Source organism: Asparagus officinalis, chromosome 3 (assembly GCF_001876935.1).
Source record: "Asparagus officinalis chromosome 3, Aspof.V1, whole genome shotgun sequence".
NCBI lineage: Eukaryota > Viridiplantae > Streptophyta > Magnoliopsida > Asparagales > Asparagaceae > Asparagus > Asparagus officinalis.
In genome coordinates this window covers 103,594,294-103,621,665 of record NC_033796.1, presented here as the reverse complement: position 1 = coordinate 103,621,665, position 27,372 = coordinate 103,594,294, and the positions used below count along the sequence as shown (strand labels likewise).

Here is a 27,372-nt window from a genome sequence, read left to right as displayed (position 1 = left end):
TATCAAAACACATTTTTGGTGTTTTAAGAAAAGTGTTTATTTTTTTGGATTTTGTAAAGGGTCAAGTCAAAAAAACGCTCCGGTTGCCAAACGCGTTTTATTGTTTTTGTTGAAAACAAAAACAGAAACAACAAAAACGCCACGGTTGCCAAACGCAAATTCGGACTTGACCGCTTGATTGTTTATTGTTTAAGGGGCTGTTTGTTTGGCTTAAAAAAAAGAGTGAAATAAAAAAAAGGACAAATTTTTAAAATCAACATTTTTGTCATTTTAAATAGCAAAATCGACCCTATATGAAATTATTCAGCAAAACCGACCATTTTCTTCTGAAAAGGGTCGGTTTTGTTGTTGGAGAATTTTTACGAAATACACGGGACTGCTAGTCCCGTGTATTTCGCCCCAGCTTTGAATTGCACGGGACTATCAGTCCCGTGTTTTTTTGAGCAGAGAGAGCTCCTTCATTATCACCGCAATTTCACTCTTCATCTCTTCTCCATCTCTCCCTTCACCAGCTCCTCTCAGTTCTCTCTCTCTCCCTGAGTTCCGACCCGAGCTCTGCTGCAAGCCCAAGCCCCATGTCGCCACCTCCCAAGCCCGACGCCAAGCTCCCCCTTCATCTCCCCCACCCGCCGCCTGCAATAGCGAGCTCCTCCCTCGACTCTGAGCTCCGACCCAACTCCACTCGCCATCAGCACCTCGCCGCTCGCCCTCAGCCCGAGCTTCGCCTCGAGCTCCTCCTCTCCAGACCCATCACCGCCTTCCACCACCGCCACCAGCCCTACTCGTCTTCTCTCCGACCTCCACCAGCTCAACCACAAGGCTGCCGATCTCCCCCCAGCTTTCCCCCTGAACTCTCCGCTACTCAACCCCCTCCTCCCCGAGCTCCGCCTCCAGCCTGCTCGCCTCAGCCACCCCTCGAGCTGGGTCGAAATTGCTTGGAGAGAGAGAACTGAGAGGTTGGAGAGAGAAAACTGAGAGAGCTGGTGAAGGGAGAGATGGAGAAGAGATGAAGAGAGAGACTGCAGTGATAATAGAGGAGAGAGATATGAAGAGAGGGGAGAGAACGAATGTGACGGGGAGAAGGAGCTCTCTCTGCTAAAAAAAAACACGGGACTGCTAGTCCCGTGCAATTCAAAGCTGGGGCGAAATACACGGGACTAGCAGTCCCGTGTATTTCGTAAAAATTCTCCAACAGCAAAACCGACCATTTTCAAAAGAAAAGGGTCGGTTTTTCTGAATAATTTTATATAGGATCGATTTTGCTATTTAAAATGACAAAAATGTTGATTTTAAAAATTTGTCCATGAAGAAAAATTGGTGAATTGATCCTAAAAACATAGACTACAAAGAAATCTGCTACATGCCCATTTATTCTATCAAAAATTGACATGTGACAGCTTAATACTATATTCATCCAAGAATCCTCATCAAATTAAAATTATCCATAATTAGAAAAGTCTAATAATCAAACGCCTCCTTTTTAATATTATCTTCACCTAAGATCCTCATTAAATTAAAACTTTCCATCATTATAAGACGTTTTCTTTTAGTTTTTTTTCGTGATTAGAAAAATATCAACTGCCCTTTCAAATATAAAAATTATAAATAACCCCCAAAAAGTCCAAAAACTACGAACAAGTACTCTCTAAGATAACAAAAACGACAAATAGACTCATAACAAACCTAAAATTCTAAATAAGTCTTGAAAAATCAGGAAACTTCAAACAACCCCTTCAACCCTTGAGAAATCTAGGATTTACAAATTAATAGCCCCATAAAATTTAGAAAATTATAAACTATTCCCTTTTAAAATCTAAAATTACAAACAATCCTCTTAACAGTTCATAAGTAGAAATAGGTCCTTGAAATTTTAGAGATAGCCCCCTAAAAATTTTACAACTAATCCCTTGAAAGCTTTAAAAATTACAAGTATCCCCTTAAAAGTTTTACAATTAGCTCGTTGAAATTTATATTGCTAGCCCCATGAAAGTTGTGTAAATAACAAGCACTATTTTGAAAATCTTAAAATATTACAAAGGGTTTTCTTCTGGAAACCATCCCATATTTAAAGTCATTTTACGCAAACCACGTCATATTCCTAATTTATACATAAACCACGTAAAAAGCTAGTTATCGTTCCTATCAACCACCTGACCTCACTTTGCAGCTAAAAGTTGCCTAAATAACAAGTACTCTTCTGATAACTTTAAAATAGCACAAAGGGTTTTCTTATGAAAACCATCTCATATTTAAGGTCATTTTACGCGAACGACATTATATTTCTAACTTATACATAAATCACCTAAAAGCTAGTTTCCGTTCCAATCACTCACGTGACCCCACTATGGAGCAATTAAGCTAGTTTCCTTTCCAATCACTCACGTGACCCCACTATGGAGCAATTTTTTTTCTAAATTGGGAACAAAAACATTCTATTTGGGTGGTCTACATATAAATTAGAAGTATAAGATGGTTTTCATAAAATGTCCCCAAGCAAGCATAAGGTGGTTTTCAAGAAGAAACCATGTTACAAGCAACTCCTTAATAGTTTTACAAAATGCCTTTGAAAGTCTAAAAAAATATTAGACGCACCCGTCCCCGAGCTGAGTTTACAAAAAACCAATGAATATTTTAAAAATTACAAATATGTATCCCCAAAAAAAAATTATAAAACAAACCCTGAGAACTTTACAAGCACCAGCTGAAAGTTTTTAACAATTACAAGCAACCCCCAAGGCCTAGAAAAATTACAAATAGCCCTGCATACTTTCAGAAACCACAAACGGCCTACTGAAGTGCTTCTATGTCTGGAAACAGAAGAAGGAACCCCAACCGAAAGTGAAGGCCACCAGTAGATGAAGATAAGATGGATTCAAATACGAAAAACTTCACAGCTTCTACGGGACAAATTCTAAATAAATTAACTAGGCATGCACTAAGAATAAGATCATCTTCATCTAAAATTGACCCCCCTGTTTCCATTTACATGTGCATAACACCAGCACAAATACACCAAGGAAAAGCAAAGCCATTTAACCCACATAAATTCACCCCCCTGTTTCCATTCAAAATTTATTGTCTCATTAAATTAAAACTTTCCATCATTATAAGACGTTTTCTTTTAGTTTTTTTTCGTGATTAGAAAAATATCAACTGCCCTTTCAAATATAAAAATTATAAATAACCCCCAAAAAGTCCAAAAACTACGAACAAGTACTCTCTAAGATAACAAAAACGACAAATAGACTCATAACAAACCTAAAATTCTAAATAAGTCATGAAAAATCAGGAAACTTCAAACAACCCCTTCAACCCTTGAGAAATCTAGGATTTACAAATTAATAGCACCATAAAATTTAGAAAATTATAAACTATTCCCTTTTAAAATCTAAAATTACAAACAATCCTCTTAACAGTTCATAAGTAGAAATAGGTCCTTGAAATTTTAGAGATAGCCCCCTAAAAATTTTACAACTAATCCCTTGAAAGCTTTAAAAATTACAAGTATCCCCTTAAAAGTTTTACAATTAGCTCGTTGAAATTTATATTGCTAGCCCCATGAAAGTTGTGTAAATAACAAGCACTATTTTGAAAATCTTAAAATATTACAAAGGGTTTTCTTCTGGAAACCATCCCATATTTAAAGTCATTTTACGCAAACCACGTCATATTCCTAATTTATACATAAACCACGTAAAAAGCTAGTTATCGTTCCTATCAACCACCTGACCTCACTTTGCAGCTAAAAGTTGCCTAAATAACAAGTACTCTTCTGATAACTTTAAAATAGCACAAAGGGTTTTCTTATGAAAACCATATCATATTTAAGGTCATTTTACGCGAACGATATTATATTTCTAACTTATACATAAATCACCTAAAAGCTAGTTTCCGTTCCAATCACTCACGTGACCCCACTATGGAGCAATTTTTTTTTTCTAAATTGGGAACAAAAACATTCTATTTGGGTGGTCTACATATAAATTAGAAGTATAAGATGGTTTTCATAAAATGTCCCCAAGCAAGCATAAGGTGGTTTTCAAGAAGAAACCATGTTACAAGCAACTCCTTAATAGTTTTACAAAATGCCTTTGAAAGTCTAAAAAAATATTAGACGCACCCGTCCCCGAGCTGAGTTTACAAAAAACCAATGAATATTTTAAAAATTACAAATATGTATCCCCAAAAAAAAATTATAAAACAAACCCTGAGAACTTTACAAGCACCAGCTGAAAGTTTTTAACAATTACAAGCAACCCCCAAGGCCTAGAAAAATTACAAATAGCCCTGCATACTTTCAGAAACCACAAACGGCCTACTGAAGTGCTTCTATGTCTGGAAACAGAAGAAGGAACCCCAACCGAAAGTGAAGGCCACCAGTAGATGAAGATAAGATGGATTCAAATACGAAAAACTTCACAGCTTCTACGGGACACTGCACTAAGAATAAGATCATCTTCTAGTACATGTGCATAACACAAGCACAAATACACCAAGGAAAAGCAAAGCCATTTAACCCACATTTAACCCATTGTCCAACTCACCTCCATAAATTTATTGTATTGACTAAAATTGCAGACCATGCCAGCCTCCAACATTTACTTCTCCTCAATTAACGTCCACTTAATTCACTAGCTACTTTCGGGTGCAATTTTTAATGGAGACAGCCTTTGGCCACCAGGCTTTATGAGGACTACCAAGCCGTCTTCAACCTTCTTCGGTTCTATCCTGTGCTTTAAGAGAAGCACGAAAGCGTCAGGTTTTTTTTTGATCTGAACCGTGGGAAAGAGGTGATTTTGAACCAGAATCAAGAGCTTCTATTCCTTCCGCTGTCTCAGATTTGATTTAGACTAGTTCGCCGGGGACGATGGATGTGCAACGACAAAGACAACGATGAGGAAGAAACTACTACATCAGTCTCAGAATAAGCTTACACTGGATTGGGAGATATTGGAAAATTCAGGTGATCTCCTAGTTGAGGTGCATCGTGTTCAACAGCTCGTAGGACAGATAAGCGTGAGAAGTGGCTGCGAGGCCATGATCTTCACAGATGTCGACATTCCAATCGGTGGGATCAGTGGGCAAGTCCAAGTGAGAGACTAGGTGAGCTGCGACGAGTTCGGAGAGGCTACCCTATTCTTCCTTTCCAGAATCAAGGAATAGAATATAAAATTCTTCCTTCCTTGTCTGTTGGGTTTGCCTTCACCCTAAAAGAAGACCGGGAAATAGAATATAAAATTCTTCCTTTCTCGCACCGCTCTTTCCAAAATTTGTCAATTTAGGATTCATTCTAGGGAAGTTTATCCCGAATCCTAAGCAGGAATAAGTCTGCGCCTAACACGCGCTGCCGGTTTAGTCTTTTTCCGTACAAAAAGACACCAGAGTTCGATTCTGGGGTATTTTATCCTGAAACCTAAGCAAGGATAAGTCTGGTTGCGATGCTCAGTAGTAATGGTCTTCTGGTGCTCACTTCCACGGAACATCGCAACATTGTACACATTAGCTCCCTCGGCAGAAACTTCAAATCGGAGAGCCATGGTAGGGAGGGACTAGCTTAGGGAAGTAGTTAATTAGGAGAGAGTATACAAGCTGTGGTATTGATGCCCTAACTTCCTCTCTATTTATAGACTGGTTAGCTCGGGAGTTGTTAGCTGGCTCGTCTTCTCCGCTCATGGATTTATCATGTTAACCACCCTTGTGAAGTGTTGAGCAGCAGTTGAATATATAGTTTAGTCGTGACTGTCCTAGTTTACCTAATTAATTTTGACCGTCCTATGTCCTGCATGTGGTAGTTGTCAAGCAAGATAACTCTTGTGAGACCCTGTTATTGAGAGAGAGAGAGAGAGAGAGAGAGGAGAGGAGAGGAGAATAAAATCAGTTATGTACTTATAAGTATCTATCATACTTTCCAACAACTCAATCCGACTGGCTTGTTTCAGTTTATGGACTGGGGTTTATTTTTATTTCTCTTTTCTTCCTAAGTTACTGATTACTGCATTTCTTTTTTGTAATTGAAGTTTTTAGGAGATATTGTAGCTGTTAGACACATAATTGATAATAATATTTTACCCAGGATAATGAATGTAGCGGTTATGGCGCAAGTTAGAGGGCGCAATTTTCATTGCTAATTTGTGCCCCCGCTTAGACTCAAATGGCTAGGAAAAATAAGAAAAGTGGAAGAAAAATTCTGGAAAGTGGTCTGAGATCTTCAAATTCATACTCGCAAGTTCCTGAGGATCAATCTGATTCCTCTTTTGTTGAAGATGGTGAAAATAAATGGATAGAGATGGGGTCAATGGGTCCAAAAGGGGAGAAAAAAAAAGAAAACGATGATGGAGATTCTTGGTTCTTCTGATCCTTTGAATGATTCTTGCCTTCATCAAGTCACTCCTATGATGATCGGTGTTCAATCCAGGTTTTGCAAATCATCGTCCTCTGGTAAGATTTCTGTAAATCCTGCTGGTTGTTCTAATGGTAGATCTTGGGCTGATGAAGTTGAAATGGTGGATAATCTGGCAAATTCTATATCTATGAAGCACTTTCCAAATGCTTTAACTTGTGAATTGCCCTCAGATCATATATCTGATTCAACTATGAACACTGTTTTATTGAATCCAATTGCTGGAGTCTCGATCTCAAATCTTCTTCAGGTATCTGAGGTATACATGAAGAATCTCATGTGAAGAAATCTCCTGTTGAGAAAATTTATGTTAATTGTGAAGTTAATCTAGATAAAAATTGGACCAGCTTATTTGCTGACAACAGAAAGCCAGGGAGTGGAATGACTTTGGACTTTATACCGTCTGAGGCTAATGATGCAGTTTCTTTTAATGAAGATGAATGGAATTCTGGAGCTTCTATGTGGGAATTTTCCCTAATTGGTCAAGTTTTGGGATTGAATGTTAGGTTCAAGGCTATGGAAAATTATATCCAAAAAGTTTGGTCTCATGTCCCTGAGGTGTGCTTACTAAAAACAGGTTTATTCCTATTCAAATTCATAAGTAAAGGAGAAATAGATGATATATTGGGTAAAGGACCTTGGTTTTTTTGTTCTAGACCTATCCTTTTGAAACATTGGACAATTGGTGAGGATATAAGCAAAACTGATGAGTGTATATACCCATTATGGATTCAGTTACCAGCTTTGAGACTTAACTTGTGGAATTCAAAAAGTATAAGTCAAATTGCTAGTGTCATTGGGAAGCCTATTGCTACAGATAAACTGACTGCTAATAAGCAACGCTTGGCATATGCTAGAATCTTGGTGGAAGTCAAATTGCCCTCACCTCTACCTGATAAAATCACCATACAAGGCCCAAATGGGATATCATATAATCAGGTGGTGCATTATGAATTTAAGCCCACATGGTGTAATTAGTGTAAATTGGTAGGTCATGATACAGATTTTTGTAAAAAACATCAAAAGGTCAAAAAATGGATTCCTAAACAAAAAGTTGATGCTAGAAAGATTGATGCTAGTAACTATACTCCTGACTCTATAGTGCAAGAAATGGAGATGATAAATCAGAATAGTAAGTGTGATACTGTTCTGGAGTCTACACATGATATGCATGTTCAACAGGCTAGACATGAAATTGTTTCTCAATCAGGAGCTCATCACTCAAATACTTTTGGGGGAGATATTGGTGAACACATGTCAATACCAGACATTCTGGAATCTGGTGGAAAATCTCTGTCTGGATCTGTGCATGTTGTGCACATCCAAAAAACAGGGGAAGGATCACCTGTGAATAATAGCTCTTGTTATCAAATTCTAACAAGGAGCCAAAAACAACCTGTTATACCTACTAGTAATTCATTCTCTCATCTGGATTCTTTGAGGTTGGATCCCTTTGCAACTGATAGAGGGGGTTTTCTCCATATATGAACTTATCATTTTGGAATATTAGAGGATTGAACAAATCCTCTAAACAACTTTTGGTGAAACAATTCATTTCTTAATACCACCTTTCATGCATAGCTCTTTTGGAAACAAAAATAAAGGAATGTAATTTGTATACTACTGTCAGGAAAATTGCTAATACCTGGAGCTGGTTTTCAAATGCCAGTCAAGCTAACAAGGCTAGAATTATTATTTTGTGGGATCCAAGCATTCTTGATATAAACATTGTCAGTTCATCTTTGCAGCACATCACTTGTTCTGTAAAGTCTCTGGATGGAAGATTCGAAAGTATTATTTCTTCAGTCTATGGTTTGAATCAAATGGAGGCAAGGAAGAATCTATGGGCAGGTTTGAATCTTATTCACCAATCTTCTTCTGGTAGCACTCCTTGGCTCTTATGTGGAGATTTCAACTCAGTTATTAGTAATGATGAAAAACTTGGAGGTTCAACTTTCTCTGATGCGGAGTTAACTGATTTTAAAGAATTTGTCTGGAATAGCAATCTGAATCATCTAAAAACTGTTGGTTGTTTTTATACTTGGAACAACAAGCAAGATTCAAGTCAAAGAATATGGTGTAGATTAGACAGAGCTCTGGTGAATGACATGGTTGCATGTTTTCAACTCTAGTCAGGTAGAATTTCTTACGCCAAAAATCTCAGATCACTCCCCAGCCCTAGTCTCCATCTATGAGGATGATGTGCAAGGAAAGAGGCCTTTTAAATTCTTTAACATGTGGACTAAGCATGAGAATTTTCTGCCCACAGAACCTGTTATACCTACTAGTAATTCATTCTCTCATCTGGATTCTTTGAGGTTGGATCCCTTTGCAACTGATAGAGGGGGTTTTTTGTGAACGCATGAAACGATAGGGACGTTTCGTGAAGAGATATTTTGAGTGGGGCCCACATTGTGAAAGCCATGTGCTGCTGGTGTGAAAGTTTTCTCGTGGGGTCCGCGTGAGGGTTTCATGTGAAGCTTTGTTTGCTTCCTGATTGTGACTAGGCCCACCCGATAGCATAGGGTTTGCAGCCTATAAAAGGACTTTTGTCCTAGGTTTTTCGTGAGCAGGGAGGCAAATTGGCAGCAAGGATTTTTTTGTGCGGCTGGGGTGCGGAAGCAGAGGGAAGAAAGAAAAAAAAAAATAAAAGTGCGGCTGAGTTCTTCTTGGGCTCCGTGCAGAGAAAAAAAAAATCCTATTTAGTGGCTGTTTATGTGAGAGATTAGAGAGTTAGTTTGAGGGTTTATTTTGTGAGATTGTAAACCTATTGTATTTTCTCTCTAATAGTAGATCCCCCTCCTTGCCCCGTGGACGTAGGCAGTTTGCCGAACCACGTAAAAATTGGTTTGTTTGAGTTTGTGGCCATTGTAATAGTTTTAGGATCCCTCGACGTGCAGTCCTAGAGCTGACGAGAGGAAATATCCCACTTTGATGGGATATTAGGCTTTCAGATTCTTGTTCCCTTTGAGAAACAAGAATTCTTATCGATCTTTCTCTCTTATTGTGCACCAGAAACTCTGCCGAAATTTCCGCTGCGCACAACAAGTGGTATCAGAGCCCAGATTCCAGATCTAGGGTTTGGTTGGAGGAGTAGATCAATTTGGAGGCTCGTTTAGGGCTTCGTTGGTGATAAAGGTGGGATCTTTTGGTAAAGACTCTATCTTTTTAGTTTGGATCTATTCTTCGTTCGTTGGTGCGTAAGATGTCGGGGAAAGAAGGTGCCTCGGGTGTCGAGGGTGGTGCTTCAGGCACGAAGACCATTCAGAGTTTGAATATCCACTCTATGAAGATAGATGTGGAGAAGTTTAATGGCACAGTCAAGCTAACAAGGCTAGAATTATTATTTTGTGGGATCCAAGCATTCTTGATATAAACATTGTCAGTTCTAATAAACAAAAAATACATAGGCCAGACAGAGATTTAACAAAATTGTAAACTCTCCTATACTGAGGACGTCATAGATACAGGCCAAACTGGAATGCTTCAAATGATATTTCATAGCATTTTCTCACCATGTGAATTTGGAATATTGTTAAGTATTCCATTGACGCATGACTTTCTTTTGTTAGTCTAACATAACCTGTCAAATATGTTGAATTTGATTTATCAATTGAACTAATTCACGAATGGGTTTGACTAGATCTAAATGTAAAGACTCAAGATCTAAAATATGATGTGATAAATGAGACTTCTGCGAAGAAGATTTGGGAGATTCTCGAAAGCAAGTATTTGACCAAAAGTGTGGAAAATCGCTTGCATTTGAAGAGGAGACTTTATCGTTTCCAGTTGAAGAATGGAACCTCCATTACTAATTCACGAATGGGTTTGACTAGATCTAAATGTAAACAAAAAATACATAGGCCAGAGTTGGTTGAGTTAAACTATCCAAATAAACAAAGATCAATGCTAATTATATTGCTGCATCATATGTTGATACACTAAAACTGGGATTTTTTCGATTTCTACAAGGAAAAATTAACAACCTTAGAAAGTAATCTGAAAGATTCAGATGTAACTATAAGCATTACAGGAAACATGTATATATCTTAGTTATCAGAAAAAGGTTGATGCATATTTTCCAATCGGCTTGAGCTTGGAAATTAAGAAAAATTTACAGTTATTTCAGAAATGAAACAGCACATGAAAGTAAACATCACCCACTTGGACCTTTTTCCAATATACTTTCCTTTTGGCTTCGGAACTTTTCAGCAGTTACACATGCTCAGAGGCAGAGGGAGCAGTATCACGTGTTTCTCTCCCCTATATCCATTGTAAATCAGGAATCCTGCCTTAAGCTAGGACCATACTCTGTCCTTTATTTTCCTAGTTAAGGGGCAACATATTTCTCCAAAGACCCATACTCTGAGTAATCTTTTTACTAATTATGTGCATTCTGATTACAACCCCATACCCTGGTCTTGTGTTGTTGTTGTGGTCTTGGGACTATAAATTAACTTTTGGGAGAGATGAGTTATTCTAGGTTTGGAATTCTAGGTTAACCAGCCTTGTGAAGTGTTGAGCAGCAGTTGAATATATGATCTGGTGTTATAGAAATATTTGTACGTAGCTGGTTAGTTGATCCTTCATTAGTTTGGTTAACCAGCCTAGTTCTAGTCGCAATTTTAATTGTTGTTTATCTGCTATTGCATGTGGTAGTTATTGAGAGAGAGGGGAGAATAAAATCAGTTACGTACTTATAAGTATCTATCATACTTTCCAACTACTCAATCCGACTGGCTTGTTCAGTTTAGGGACTGGGGTTTATTTTTATTTCTCTTTTCTTCCTAAGTTACTGATTACTGCATTTCTTTTTTGTAACTGAAGTATTTAGGAGATATTGTAGCTGTTAGACACATAATTGATAATAATATTTTACCCAGGATAAACAATTTATTGGAGGAGGATAAAATTATTCTATTGATTTTTTTCTTCTTTTCTTGACTCCTTTCAATTTACAAATTAACCACACACACATATACTACTACAACGACTCACAGATTTCCTAACAAAGACTCTTACATTTCCCAATAGCATTCATGCATACACATAATTGATAATAATATTTTACCCAGGATAAACAATTTATTGGAGGAGGATAAAATTATTCTATTGATTTTTTTCTTCTTTTCTTGACCCCTTTCAATTTACAAACCACATATATATACTACTACTACTACGACGCACAGATTTCCTAACAAAGACTCTTACATTTCTCGATCAATAGCATTCATGCATCTACCAATTCATGCATTTAAATTTTCATGCATTACATATTCACGCATTTGACTCCTCAAACAACTAAATATGATCTTCTCAATTCCCAATGTAATTTAATCAAGTTTACTTTCTACATATCTCCCTTAAAGATGATCCTTCAATCATGCCAAGCTTGTCTCGCAATAATGTAAGCACGTCAAGCTTCAATGGCTTAGTAAACATTTCACGAACCCAATCTCAACTTCCTCTCGTTCTTTACTTGATCGCGGATAAAATAATATTGAGTATCAATATGTTTGCTCCTTTCATGAAACATTAGAGTTTTTAAAAGTACAATAGCCGACTTGTTGTCAACACAAATTTTGGTCTGCTCTTCTTGTCCGAATTGAAGATCTTTGAGCAAGTTTCTCAACCAAAGTGCATGAGTAACACCCGATGATGCAGCAACATATCCAGCTTCACAAGTTGAAAGAGTGACTATCGGCTGCTTCTGTGAAGAACAGGTAAAAGGAGTATCACCGATAAAGAAAGTGTAACTAGTTGTACTCTTTCGATCATGTAAACTATAAGGTACGTAAGTAATAAACACGTAAAATATGCATTATCTTAGTGTGTTTAAAGCATGATTTATGAGTGTTTCACTACCACATATTTGCTCTAACGCAACGGTTCAAAACCGTTGCGCTAGCCATAGAACCGTCGCCCTTGAGCAAGTGCAACGGTTCTCAAACCGCCTTATATGCTGCCGTTGCCCTACCTCTACCGTAACGGTTTTGAACTCTATTGCGACGATTTTTTGAACTGTTGCCCCCGCATCTAACGCAACGGTTTTAAAAGGCAAGCGGTTTTTAAGCCTTTGCAACGGTTTTGATTGAGCTATTGCGACGGTTTTTAAGCTATTGCAGCGGTTTTGATTGAGCTATTGCGACGGTTTTGATTGAGCTATTGCGACGGTTTTCAAGCTACTACAGCGGTTTTTTTAGCTATTACAACAGTTTTAAAAGACCTAACGCAACGGTTTGGATTGAGCTATCGCAATAGTTTTGATTGAGCTATTGCAGCGTTTTTGATTGAGCTATTGCAACGGCTCCGATTGAGTTGTTCTTGGCTCCCTACGTCAAAATCATATAGTATTCAATCACCTGGACAATCTTTTTAAGAACATGTCCCAAATCAAATTTAAATACACAATATCAAAGTGAAAATGTTGAGCATAATCAACCATAATGATAAGTGCCAACATACATCAGTATAGTATAAAAACTACAAAGTATTCAGAAAATATCGTACCGAACTAATATTCAAACAACATCAACATTTGATTACAAAACATGAAACTTCTCAGTCAAAGACTTTATATTCTCTATTTGTTTCCAAAAACTTGTGCCTCAATGTCAAATACTCACTAGGAACCTATCAGCCTCAATCGCCAATTTCACTAGGAACCTGTACTCACTAGGAACCTGCAATTTAGGGAAGTAATTGATTTTTTAATATAAGTGTAAACTTACATAACAAAATCAGAGAATTTCAAAAAGAATTGTTACTTACAAGCAACAAGTAAAAGAGTGCTTATATAACCTTGATTTGCCCATTTGTACCAGTAGCAGCTGCAACTAGCCTCTGAAGAAGAAATAGAGGGGGGAAAGTTAGTTTTCGATACAAAATAAAAATTATAGACATTTTTGTAAATATATTACTAATTAATTAACAACCTTTTATCTTCTTTAAGACCTCCTCCTCTGTGAGGTAAATTCGTTCAAAGGTTTTCCCACTCTTCTGCTCGTACAAAGTTATAAGCTCATTGTGAGTGTAGATGTTACTCTCAGGCCTTACGTGCAAAATCTTGTTTAGTGTTCTTGGATCATCCACAGCTTTAATGGTGTATGTTCCGATGTCATCTTCATTCACAAAAATTGCTGAAACAAATAAGGGAAAAGGTTTAGCATGGACCATGAGACTAATCAAATCAAAGATATATGTTTTTATGAGTTAATTGCGGGTATATAGCGGATACACATGCTAAATTACAGAAGTTATTAATTAGTCAGCTATTCCTCCCGATGTTTATATGTTATTTGTAACCCTCACATGTATGTCACATGACATCAATGTGTCACAGAGGAGATCCTCTAATATTTCATTCTATTGACAGAGAAAGGTGTTGAGCAAACAAGCCTATAGTATAACCACATATAATCAAGAGATAACTCCATTTAAACACTAAGGGAGTCTAAATGATAATAAAAATTTACAAATTATAAACAAGCCCTAATGCATGTGTATGACTAAACGAGCGTTGGTGTATTTTGGTTTTGATGTATCTGATGTGGCTCACATCCAAGTTGTCAGTAATAATGTAGCAATATAAATGATCTAGATTATAATGGTCTGGATGTATATCAAGTCAGTGACAGAACATCCAAGAGCGCGAAGTGACACACAATCCTTTCTTGATCTCTCTTTCTCTCTTTGGAGGAATTTATATGTCGTATGTACTATGTACATAGGCTTACCTTTGACATTGCCATCACCAAAGATGGTGAGTTTGTCTTTAGGAGGAGGAGCAAATGAATCTGATTGAGCAAGAGTTGGAATTGAATATCCTGCAAAGTAGTTTGAGCATGCAAAGGTATAAGGTATTCCCTCAGCCTCAATAGCTCTTCGGATGTGGATTTTGGCCGCCAACATGGATTTGAAAAGAATTGTTACTTACAAGCAAAAAGAATTTCAAAATCAGAGACTTTCAAAAGAATTGTTACTTACAAGCAACAAGTAAAAGAGTGATTATATAACCTTGATTTGCCCATTTGTACCAGTAGCAGCTGCAACTAGCCCTGAACCCCCTTGAAAAACCATAATTGGACATCAGACTCAACAAAAGTGCCCCATAATCAATAAAAGCTTATAAAAACCAAGAACAATCACCTGCACAGCAACGCGCTTCTCACCATAAACGGATTCACCGACAACCATGTTCTTGGTACAAAGGGCATCTTCCTTCCCCTTGGCAACGAAGACTCCATCATGCCTATGCGGCTGAACCACTACTTTGCTTCCTCCCTTCATTCCACCTCCACAGCCACCACCGCGACCTCCACCACGCCCTCTTCCACCACCACCTCAACCAGCACCGCGTCCTCTTCCACCACCACCCCGGCCTTCAGGACCACCTCGCCCTCCACCTCATCTTCCTCGGCCTCTGCCACCATCACTCCTACCCCTGAATCCACCACCCTGAAAGTTCAAGGGGGAAATGTATGTAGAACTATTAAGATGCGTCTGAAATTGCACAAAGGACAAGAAGAAAAAAAACACTCTTTGAAACACTTTGATAGATCAAGTACGCAAAAGTCTAAGGTGATAATTATACAGACACACAATGATTTATGGGGCAAGTAAAAAAAATTCTTTTAGCATTGATATAGCAAGGTGTAAAGAACATATCCGACAAGATGCTACCTTTTTCCCCTCAAATTCACAAAAAGCCCAAAGAGTTATCTGAAGCAACTCGAGGGATAAACCCTAAAACCTACCATAATTGAACAGTTCGTACAACATGTGCTTGAATAATACTTGGCAGATACCATAAGCTTCCTTTTGAGCAACTACATAGTTCATTCAGATCAAGAGAATTGTTTGACAATAGATTTATATTTTATTTCACAGACCTAATATATTATGATTCATAATACTCTTTCAACTCTGATTATTAGTTATTCAAATGCAAGATAATATATAGGCAAAAAATAGATGAAGCTATTTTATCCAGTCATAAAAGAGTAGACCTTGAAAGTTTGTTTACATGATATACTAAAGTTTGTTTACATGTTAAACAACAATCTGAACACTATAAACTCTACACATTCCCTCTATAACTTAAGATAAACCAATTTGCATGTGCACGTACAATGATTCACATGCTAATCAGTGAACTCATATTTTCTAATTCAACATCAATCATATGTTTTCATGCAAAACTGAGATGCAGTTTTGATACAAACGAGAAGATCGGTTTTTACCTGTGTTTGAAGAACAACCTACTTAACTACCTAAGGAGAACTCCAATCCACAAACGACAACTAGATCCTCAACAGTGGTATCAGAGCGAGGTTAGTGTCGCTGTGCTTCAAAACCGCCGCCGATCGCCGCTGGACACCGCCGGACCGCCACTGGACACCGTCGGACAGACGCCGGACCGCCGCCGGACCACCGCGTGGGCGTGGGTAAGGTCGAAACCCTCTCCTAGGGTTTCGCTCAGGTATATCAGCTGAAAACCCAACTCAACAGCTCATGCTAGTTGCTGAAAAAATTTTCCTGTTTGTGTTTCTGCTCGTGCTAGCTGCTGGAAAATTTATTTTTTTGTTTCTCTTGTTTTTCCCTTGCTCGTGCTAGTTGCTGTGATACTATTATCTATTTTTTTCTGTGTGAAAAATGTCTGCTGCTAATCAATATAGTATGATTCAATATGGTATGGCTCCGTTCAACGGAAAATCTGATTTTAGCATTTGGAAACAAAAAATAAAATGCATCTTAATTCAACAGAAGTCCGTTAGGGCTGTTGGTCAGACTTATTTAACCTCTGACACTGAAAATAAACGGGCGGAAATGAACGAAAATGCTTGTTCCACAATTTATTTGAACTTATCTGACTCTGTGATTAGAAAAGTTGGAATTTTGGACTGTGCTAAAACTCTTTGGGATAAACTTGAAGAACTCTATACTGAAACCTCTTTGCCCAGTAAAATGTTTTTGCTTGAAAATTTTTTCAAATTTAGATTGGATATGTCTAAGGACATTGAGGAGAACCTAGATGTTTTCACAAAACTTATTTCAGATATTAAGTTAACTGGTGATAAACATATAGATGATTATACTCCTATTGCCCTTCTAAATGCTATTCCTGACTCATATAGTGATGTGAAATCTGCTATTAAATATGGTAGAGATGAGGTTACCCTTGATGTTGTGGTCAATGGTCTTAAGAGTAAGGAATTAGATTTAAAACATTCTGGGGGAAATAAAAATTCTGGTGAGGTTATGCATGTGAGGGGTAGGCCTCAGAATAGGTCTAATTACCAAAAGAATGCTAGTAATGGGGAATCAAGTAAGAAAAAATTTGAAAATGGAAGGGGTAGATCTAAGTCCAGGTTTAAAGCTAAAAAATGCTATAATTGTCATGAAACTGGTCACTTTATTAAAGATTGTCCTAAGCCTAAGAAAAATCAGCAAAATGAACATGCTAATATGGCTGTCTGTGAGGGCAAAATGGGTGAGATTTTCATGATTAATAATCTGTGTGATTATGCATATTTGAACTCTGTGTTATCTGATCCTTTGTGTAAATCAGATTGGTTGGTAGACTCTGGTTGTACTTTTCATATGACTCCTTTTAAAACCTTGTTTTCAAACTACAAGAAAATAGAGAATGGCTTTGTGTCAATGGCAAATGAAAAGAAATGCAATGTTTTAGGAACTGGTGATGTATGCCTTAGGTTTTCCTCTGGTTCTGTGTTTACTTTGAAGGATGTTAGGCATGTTCCTGATTTACGTTATAACTTGATTTCTTGTGCATCTCTAGAAAATGATGGTTTGGAGGGAAAATGGGGTAAAGGGGTTATGAAAATTCAAAAAGGGTCTCTTGTTGTTTTTACTGCTGAAAAACAAAACAATTTGTATATTTGTCATGCTGAACCTGTGCTTGATTCTGTTAACTCTGTGATAGGTGATAAATCTGTTTTATGGCATAATAGATTAGGTCACATGAGTAATAAAGGATTAGAAATTTTGCATAAAGGAGGTCACTTTGGTAGTGATAAAATATCCCCCATCCCTTTCTGTGAATCTTGTGTGCTAGGAAAACAACATAGGGTTACTTTTCCTACTTCTTCTTTTCCTAATCAGTCTAAGTGCACTAGTGTACTTGAATATTTGCATGCTGATGTGTGGGGTCCCTCTAGTGTGCCTACGCATGGAGGGAACCAATATTTTCTTTCCATAATTGATGATTATTCTAGGAAAGTTTGGGTTTTACTCATGAAACAAAAATCTGAAGTTTTTGATAAATTTAAAAACTGGAAAATTATGATTGAAAACCAAACGGGAAAGAAAATAAAAACTCTTAGGACAGACAATGGTCTTGAGTTTTGTAACAAACAATTGAATGATTTGTGTATTACTTGGGGTATTAAACGGCATAAATCTGTTCCCTACACACCCCAGCAGAATGGGATTGCTGAAAGGATGAATAGAACTCTCTTAGAGAGGGTGAAGGCTATGTTGGCCACATCTGGGCTCTCCAAGAAGTTCTGGGGAGAAGCAATGGGGTTGCTGAAAGGATGAATAGAACTCTCTTAGAGAGGGTGAGGGCTATGTTGGCCACATCTGGGCTCTCCAAGAAGTTCTGGGGAGAAGCTGTTTGTACTGCGGCCTATTTGATTAATAGGTCTCCTTCTGTTCCCTTAGGAGGGAAATGCCCTGAATTTGTGTTCACGGGCAAACCTCTTGATTTAAATAATTTGAGAATTTTCGGGAGTGCTGGCTATGTGCATCAAAAGATTGATAAGTTAGAACCTAGATCTAAGAAATGTGTTTTCTTAGGATATCCTGAAGGGGTAAAAGGTTATAGGCTTTGGAATAAGAGTGAACCGGGGTTTAAGGTAGTGATAAGCAGAGACGTTGTCTTTAATGAAAATGAATTTCCTTGTTTACCTTTACATGTTCCTATTCCTGAAAATGATGCTCCAAATGAGGTGGAGCAAAAGCCTATTATTAATCAACCCAAATCATTTCCTGAAGAAAAATTGAATGATATAATTATTGAAAATCAAGATGAGATTATTCCAAATGAGGTGGAGCATGATATGCAGGAAATAGATAACATGCATGATTTGAATGATTATCAACTCACTAGGGATAGAAATAAAAGAACCATTAGGAAACCTGAAAGATATAGAGATTGCAATTTGATTGATTGTAATATGTCTGAGTTTGCCTTTAATGTGTTTGAATCCCTTGAGTGCAATGAACCTAAGACTTATAAAGAAGCATTAAGGTCAAAATATTCTGAAGAATGGATTAGTGCTATGAAGAGTGAACTGTAAGTGGCTGTTTAAAGTGAAACAAGAATCTGAAAGTGTTAGGTTTAAGGCTAGGTTAGTAGCTAAGGGATTTACTCAAAAGGAGGGAATTGATTATGCTGAAATTTTTGCTCCTGTTGTCAAATTCACTACTGTTAGAATTATGCTTGCTTTAGTTGCTCATTTTAATTGGGAATTAAAACAAATGGATGTAACTACTGCTTTCTTGCATGGTGATCTTGATAAAAATATTTATATGCACCAACCTGAGGGCTTTGTGGACCCTAAATTGTCTGATCATGTGTGTTTGTTAAAAAAGGCTTTGTATGGTTTAAAACAATCACCTAGGCAATGGAATATTAGATTTGATAAATGCATGCATTCTTTAAAGTTTAAAAGGAGTTCTGCTGATCATTGCCTGTATTATAAGAATATAGACTCTGTGCCTATATTTCTTGTAATTTATGTGGATGACATGTTGATTGTTAGTCCTTGTTTGAAGCCTATTAAGCATGTTCAAAAATGTCTTTATGAAAATTTTGACATGAAAGACTTAGGTGATGCTAAAAGAATCCTAGGCATGAATATTATTAGAGACAAAAACAAATCTACTCTAGTTTTAAACCAAAGTTCATATGTTGAAAAAATTTTGAGTAAATTTGCTATGTCTAATGCCAAATTTGTGAATGTGCCTCTTGCTTCCCATTTTGTGTTAAGTAAGGATCAATCTCCCAATACTGAAACTGAAATAAATGATATGAAAAAGGTGCCATATTCGAATGCTATAGGATCTGTCATGTATCTCATGGTTAGTACTAGGCCTGACATTGCATATGCGGTTAGTTGCTTGAGTAGATATATGTCAAACCCTGGTATGCCTCATTGGAATGCCTTGAAGTGGCTTTTAAGATATTTGAAATCCTCTGTGGATGTAGGATTAACCTTTTCTAAGTGTTCTGAAGGTGTCAAACTTGCTGGCTATGTAGATTCCAATTATGCAAATGATAGGGATAATAGAAAATCTACCACTTCCTATGTGTTTACTTTGTGTGGCTCTTGCATAAGTTGGAAATCCCAATTACAACCCATTGTTGCTTTATCTACTACTGAATCTGAGTATGTTGCTACCACTGAAGCTTTTAAAGAAGCTATTTGGCTTAGGGGCCTTATATCTGAAATTGGTTTTCTTGATAAAAATGTGGTTGTATTTTCTGATAGTCAATCTGCTATTCAACTTTGCAAAAATCCTGTTTTTCATGATAGAACTAAACATATTGATGTTAGATTTTATTACATTCGGGATATAGTTGAAAAGGGTATTGTCAAGTTAGAGAAAATTCCCTCAGAATTTAATCCTGCTAACATGGGTACTAAGTGTTTGTCTGCTGAAAAATTTATCTCGTGTCAAAGAATCTTGAATTTTGATTTTGGGTAATTTTCTTTTGCTTTGTGATTGACCAAGTCTTGGGGGTGGGAAACACGTTCACTTGGCTTTTGGGAGCTGGAAGCATTTTTCCCTAATAACTATGATAATAATTCAAGATATCCATTCACATTCAGGGCCATCAACACTTTTCTCTTGCAAGAGTAGACTCAGGATTTCTGAACAAAGTTGGTCAGTGCTGAAACGTCAAGAGCCACTTTTCTCTTGCAAGAGTAGACTCAGGATTTCTGAACAAAGTTGGTCAGTGCTGAAACGTCAAGAGCCGGAAACTCCTTAAAGGCACTTAAAACGGCAAGGCCTAACTTCACCGCATCTTCGTTGCTTGGTGCCTTTCCACAGAACAAAATATTTGCAGGTAAAACTTTGTTGAATTAAGATGTTGCTATTTGTTGGCCCAAAAAGTAAAACTGGCCCATTACCTAGAGGTCCGGTTGTTCCCTTTTCATTCCCTTTCACATTTTCCTTGTAATCAAAAGTCTGCTGTCAACAGTTGAGTCCCATCTTCATTTGTTGTAGGTTGGCTCCCACCTCTATTTTCTTCCCTAGGCCATCCCTTCATTGTCGGTCCCCTCCACTATATAGCAATTGAGAGAGACTGAGAGAAAAATGAGGGACTACGGAGTGGAGTAGAACTAGAGCTCTGTGCTCTGGAGATCTGAGTGATCCTCTTCCCCTTTTATGCGATCCCCTTCCTCTTTGTGAGTGATTAAAAGAGAATATCAGTGAGCTTCCCTTTGAGTTCTTGGTGGTGCACTGTGAAGGAAGAACATGACTGATTTCAGCAGGTTTCTGAGCCAAACAGCGACGTCGATTCTCAACATTGGTATCAGAGCCTTCGGTGACTCGTTGTCGTTCAAAACCGCCGGTCGCCGCCGTTGGTCGCCGCCACCAGTCGCCGCCGCCGGACCGCCGCAAGGGTAAGGTCGAAACCCTCCCCTAGGGTTTCGCTCAGGTGAGGTGACGGAAATCTGTTTCTGTAGTTCTTAGCTTGATCTTGTCTGCATCGCCATTTCTACAGTTCCTCTGCTTTCAATCCGGTTGAATAATTACAGTTCAATCTTTGGGTCTGTTATTTTTTTTTTTTTGGGAAATTAAAAGACTGTTTTTTTTTGGGTGTGCTCGTGTGAAAGATCAAAGAGATTGAAACAAGAACTTTGTGTTCATCGTTCTTCTCATTTGTTCGTGCTAGTTGCTTCACACGTTTCGAGCCGGATAATTACCAAAATCGTGCTATTTTTTTGCTGTTTGTTTTTCTGTGTGAAAAATGTCCGCTGCTAATCAATATAGTATGATTCAATATGGTATGGCGCCGTTCAACGGAAAATCTGATTTTAGCATTTGGAAACAAAAAATAAAATGCATCTTAATTCAACAGAAGTCCGTTAGGGCTGTTGGTCAGACTTATTTAACCTCTGACACTGAAAATAAACGGGCGGAAATGAACGAAAATGCTTGTTCCACAATTTATTTGAACTTATCTGACTCTGTGATTAGAAAAGTTGGAATTTTGGACTGTGCTAAAACTCTTTGGGATAAACTTGAAGAACTCTATACTGAAACCTCTTTGCCCAGTAAAATGTTTTTGCTTGAAAAAATTTTCAAATTTAGATTGGATATGTCTAAGGACATTGAGGAGAACCTAGATGTTTTCACAAAACTTATTTCAGATATTAAGTTAACTGGTGATAAACATATAGATGATTATACTCCTATTGCCCTTCTAAATGCTATTCCTGACTCATACAGTGATGTGAAATCTGCTATTAAATATGGTAGAGATGAGGTTACCCTTGATGTTGTGGTCAATGGTCTTAAGAGTAAGGAATTAGATTTAAAACATTCTGGGGGAAATAAAAATTCTGGTGAGGTTATGCATGTGAGGGGTAGGCCTCAGAATAGGTCTAATTACCAAAAGAATGCTAGTAATGGGGAATAAAGTAAGAAAAAATTTGAAAAATGGAAGGGGTAGATCTAAGTCCAGGTTTAAAGCTAAAAAATGCTATAATTGTCATGAAACTGGTCACTTTATTAAAGATTGTCCTAAGCCTAAGAAAAATCAGCAAAATGAACATGCTAATATGGCTGTCTGTGAGGGCAAAATGGGTGAGATTTTCATGATTAATAATCTGTGTGATTATGCATATTTGAACTCTGTGTTATCTGATCCTTTGTGTAAATCAGATTGGTTGGTAGACTCTGGTTGTACTTTTCATATGACTCCTTTTAAAACCTTGTTTTCAAACTACAAGAAAATAGAGAATGGCTTTGTGTCAATGGCAAATGAAAAGAAATGCAATGTTTTAGGAACTGGTGATGTATGCCTTAGGTTTTCCTCTGGTTCTGTGTTTACTTTGAAGGATGTTAGGCATGTTCCTGATTTACGTTATAACTTGATTTCTTGTGCATCTCTAGAAAATGATGGTTTGGAGGGAAAATGGGGTAAAGGGGTTATGAAAATTCAAAAAGGGTCTCTTGTTGTTTTTACTGCTGAAAAACAAAACAATTTGTATATTTGTCATGCTGAACCTGTGCTTGATTTATAATCTGTGTGATTATGCATATCTGAACTCTGTGTTATCTGATTCTTTGTGTCAATCAGATTGGTTGGTAGATTCTGGTTGTACTTTTCATATGACTCCATTTAAAAATATGTTTTCAAACTACAAGAAAATAGAGAATGGCTTTGTGTCAATGGCAAATGAAAAGAAATGTAATGTTTTAGGAACTGGTGATGTATGCCTTAGGTTTTCTTCTGGTTCTGTGTTTACTTTGAAGGATGTTAGGCATGTTCCTGATTTATGTTATAACTTGATTTCTTGTGCATCTCTAGAAAATGATGGTTTGGAGGGAAAATGGGGTAAAGGGGTTATGAAAATTCTAAAAGGGTCTCTTGTTATGTTTTCTGCTGAAAAACAAAATAACTTGTATGTTTGTCATGCTGAACCTGTGCTTGATTCTGTTTTTTTTTTTGCTTTGTGCTTGGGTAATTTTCTCCCTTTGCTTTGTGTGTTGCCTTTGTGGCCTGTTAATCTGCTTTGTGCTTTTTTGCTTTGTGCTTGGGTATTTTTCTCCCTTTGCTTTGTGTGTTGCCTTTATGGCCTATTAATCTGCTTTGTGCTTTTTGCTTTGTGCTTGAGTAATTTTCTCCTTTTGCTTTGTGTGTTGCCTTTGTGGCCTATTAACTTGCTTTGTGCTTGTTAGTAGCTTTGTGATTTTTTCCCCTTTGAACTCGATGACCGTTTGGTAGAGTTCGGTCCTTTGTGGACTCGGCATGCTTTGTGTGTTGCCTTTGTGGCCTATTAATCTGCTTTGTGCTTTTTTTTTGCTTTGTGCTTGGGTAATTTTCTCCCTTTGCTTTGTGTGTTGCCTTTGTGGCCTGTTAATCTGCTTTGTGCTTTTTTGCTTTGTGCTTGGGTATTTTTCTCCCTTTGCTTTGTGTGTTGCCTTTATGGCCTATTAATCTGCTTTGTGCTTTTTGCTTTGTGCTTGAGTAATTTTCTCCTTTTGCTTTGTGTGTTGCCTTTGTGGCCTATTAACTTGCTTTGTGCTTGTTAGTAGCTTTGTGATTTTTTTCCCTTTGAACTCGATGACCGTTTGGTAGAGTTCGGTCCTTTGTGGACTTGGTATGCTTGGTGATTTTACCCCGATCTTTGTGATCTGAGTTTACTTAGTGTATTCTCTTCCATTGCTTGTATCTTCTTTGTGATTATACAGGTAATAATTTGGCGATGATGAGTCCTGCAGTTCCGTGTTTTTTTCTATGTGCACTACCTTGGGCCAAAGGTGGAGATTGTTGCTATTTGTTGGCCCAAAAAGTAAAACTGGCTCATTACCTAGAGGTCCGGTTGTTCCCTTTTCATTCCCTTTCACATCTCTTTGTAATCAAAAGTCTGCTGTCAACAGTTGAGTCTCATCTCCATTTGTTGTAGGTCGGCTCCCACCTCTATTTTCTTCCCTAGGCCATCCCTTCATTGTCGGTCCCCTCCACTATATAGCAATTGAGAGAGACTGAGAGAAGAAGTGGGGACTACGGAGTGGAGTAGAACTAGAGCTCTGTGCTCTGGAGATCTGAGTGATCCTCTTCCCCTTTTATGCGATCCCCTTCCTCTTTGTGAGTGATTAAAAGAGAATATCAGTGAGCTTCCCTTTGAGTTCTTGGTGGTGCACTGTGAAGGAAGAACAGGACTGATTTCATCAGGTTTCAGAGCCAAACAGCGACGTCGATTCTCAACATAATCTGAGTGATCCTCTTCCCCTTTTATGCGATCCCCTTCCTCTTTGTGAGTGATTAAAAGAGAATATCAGTGAGCTTCCCTTTGAGTTCTTGGTGGTGCACTGTGAAGGAAGAACAGGACTGATTTCATCAGGTTTCAGAGCCAAACAGCGACGTCGATTCTCAACATAAGAAATAGCTGAACGTTGGCTTTTGAAAAGAGAGAGAGAGAGAATGTTCACCTCATATCTTTTCTGTGGATATGATATCCTTCAAAGTAGTATGATCTGTTGGGAATTTAACGCCTAAATCCCTAATGCAACGGAAACGCAGAATAGAAAAAAAGTACACCAAGATTTACGAGGTTCGGCAACTGCCTACGTCCTCGGGAGCCACACAGATAATTTCTTATTAATCAAACAAGAAATTACAATTTAGGAGCAGATCTCAAAACTGAGATTTCTCAAATAAACACTGTAGCTACAGTGTTAATAATCAAAGAGTATGAACCCTTTCAATTCTCACTTGAAAATAAATACCCCACAATTAAAACCCCCTCTTTAATTCTCTCTCTCTCCTAAATCTCTTTTCTTAATCTCCCCTCAATACTCATCAATTGAGAGCTGGAGATAAAAAGGCCCAAATCGCAGCTGCGATTTCAACGAAGAGGAAATGAACGCTGCTGCGTTTCTGAGGGTTCCGCCGCCAGAGGGAAAGTCGGAGGAGAGACTCACGCGAACCCTAGGGCACAGAAGGGGGTTTATATAGGCAGAGATGACGAGTTGGCGACAGCCTGTCGCCAGCGAACAAACCCTGACGCAAAGGTCGGGTTCGCCAAAACAAACGCAGAGCTAGGAGGCGAACGCAGAGCTAGGGGGAAGAGGCGAACGCAGAGTTCGAGGGGGTTCGAAACGCAGAGCTCGGGCTTCGAGCTTCGTTCTGTCGCCTGCGTCTGGTCGTCGACAACCTCGCCTGGGCTTCGAGCTTCGTCGGAGCTCGTCGGAGCTCCTCCGCCGTCGGAGGTTTGAATCCACCCCCAAAACTAACATGTTGCAACCGCTTAATCTTTTACAACTGTTGCAAGGTCAAAGAGGTGGATTCAAAGTTGTAAATGAGATAGTTATGAGATGTTTTTAAGCTATAAGCTTACTATGCTTCTAATTTTATTGTTGCAGGTAAACCCTGAACAAACTCATTTGACCCTTTTACCCTTAGGTCTATTTGTTAGATAATAATTATCCTCTTTCATTGAGGGTAAAAGAGCAAAAAAAAAAAAAAAAAATTAAATTCTAGGTTTGTCTGCTACAAAGAAACTAGAGGGATAGTCAGCTCAGTAAAAAGATTTGATGATCGTTTGAAGTTATACAAGATTTTGAAGCAACAACAAGATTTCGAAGGCATGGTTCGTGAAGAAAATGGATGTACGAGTATGAAGAATTGGAAATTCAACCATGATGCAGTTCAAATCAAGAAAAACTCAAAAAGATGAAAGTTGTGGATCTCTTCAACAGCTTTCCAATGCAATTTGAATCACCTCATTTCGAGGTTAGAAGAAGAAGTTACAGCCAAAATACCAAAACCTATACAAAGAAGCACAAAATCAGCAAAACAGCCCCTACCACACCCTGGTGTGGTGCAGACCACACCTGTGGCACGGGAATTAGTTATTTTCCAGATTTTTGGGGACATATAAATAGATGGTGGTGCAGACCACACCTGTGGCACGGGAATTAGTTATTTTCCAGATTTTTGGGGACATATAAATAGATGTTTTGACTTAGAGTTGGGATCTCTTTTGTTAGGTTCTCTTAGCCATCAATTAGCAATTATTTTGGAGTTCAAGTATTGAAGAAAGACATTAATCTCTTATACAAGATTGGATTGCAAGTTTTGATTTTAGAGATTTCAATTGAAAGACGGGTTAATTCTTTTCTCTCTTTGATTTATTTCTTCTTATGATTGATTTGCATAATTATGTGATGTATTCTCTTATTCCAATCATGTGTGAGTAGATTTCTTGTCTAGGGTTGGAAAAGAACCCAACTTTTTGGTGATTGATGATGAATTAATATATATTCTTGGTGAAAGTTTAGATCTTTAAAACTTAATTTCTTGTGTCTTAATCTTGTTGATTCGCTTGATCACCGGATTAGCAATCATAGGTAATTAATTGAAGGACTGAAAGGTGAAAATTAATACCGGATCCCTAAAAATTAAGCAGGGAGCTCGAACCACGAAAGTAGACTAGATTCCTTGGGGATTTGATTTGGGTTAGCATAAAGCTTAATGGGTTTAACTTAATCTTAATTCCACGAAAATAGGTTAATTGAGATTAATTAGGCACGATCTTTAGACCTTGAAAGAGGCTTTAGATTAATTTAGGCTAATTCACCCTTTTTAGTTTAAACCAACACCGAGAACTGAAATAATTTATCATTGATCATCGAAGTTGTGGTGATAACCCAATCCTGGCTCTTCATTATATTGAATTCCACCAGATTAGTTATTATTTTATTTCTTTTAATTTTCATCTCTTCTGATATACTCATTAGTTTATCTAGTCGAATAACGTGAGATTTGGTAATTAACCCTGTAGGCATATAAAATTGCTTATAGGTCCCTTAGCACAGCTCGGCACAAACCGACGAACCAACGAGGCGACGAGGTTGACGAATCGAGGGCAAGCAACGGAATACATCCATTCGCGTGTGGAATCAAGCCAAGGGTTCGAAGAGTCAACGAGTCATCCAACCAAGGGCAGACTCGGACGAATCACGATCGAATCAAGATCAATTTCGGACTCGAACTCAGAAGCGGATTTACTGCCAAATCAGGAATCGGATCTACTGCCAATCAGGATCAACAAATCGAGTCTTAAGTCAACCGAAAAAAACGGAAACAACGGAAAAAACGACAAAACAGAAGCGCCCTAAGGGAGGCTGGCCAAAAGCCGAGCCACCCATAGGTGGCTCGGGGGCCGAGCCACCTATGGTGGCTCGCCGCCCAGTGCGCCACC

At 38.0% G+C, this 27,372-nt stretch overlaps 1 protein-coding gene and 1 pseudogene across 4 annotated transcripts; one reads left to right on the top strand and one right to left on the bottom strand.

Annotated features, from left to right (window-relative positions):
• LOC109835517 overlaps positions 1-27,372 on the top strand; it is a 154,680-nt pseudogene that overhangs the window by 72,585 nt on the left and 54,723 nt on the right.
• On the bottom strand, positions 12,903-14,789 carry LOC109835530 (isoflavone reductase-like protein). Of its 4 annotated transcripts, none has more exons than XM_020403501.1 (6): positions 14,549-14,789; positions 14,417-14,466; positions 14,137-14,331; positions 13,336-13,539; positions 13,202-13,243; positions 12,903-13,083 (listed from the first exon to the last, which is right to left on the bottom strand). In XM_020403501.1, the coding sequence occupies exons 1-6, from the start codon at positions 14,647-14,649 to the stop codon at positions 13,076-13,078; spliced, it is 600 nt and encodes a 199-aa protein (XP_020259090.1). In that variant the 5' UTR covers positions 14,650-14,789; the 3' UTR covers positions 12,903-13,075. The 4 variants fall into 4 exon arrangements, with proteins under 4 accessions (XP_020259090.1, XP_020259089.1, XP_020259088.1 ...); XM_020403500.1 differs by having other exon boundaries at positions 13,172-13,243; positions 14,417-14,457; XM_020403499.1 differs by having other exon boundaries at positions 13,172-13,243; positions 14,549-14,788.

Coding starts and splice junctions, on each gene's coding strand:
- LOC109835530 (XM_020403499.1), bottom strand. CDS start 14,649: ATGATGGAGTCTTCGTTGCCAAGGGGAAGGAAGATGCCCTTTGTACCA. Junction 14,332..14,416: donor GTACAAATGGGCAAATCAAG/GTTATATAATCA, acceptor TTTGCTTGTAAG/TAACAATTCTTTTCAAATCC. Junction 13,244..13,335: donor GGTCTTAAAGAAGATAAAAG/GTTGTTAATTAA, acceptor TTTCTTCTTCAG/AGGCTAGTTGCAGCTGCTAC.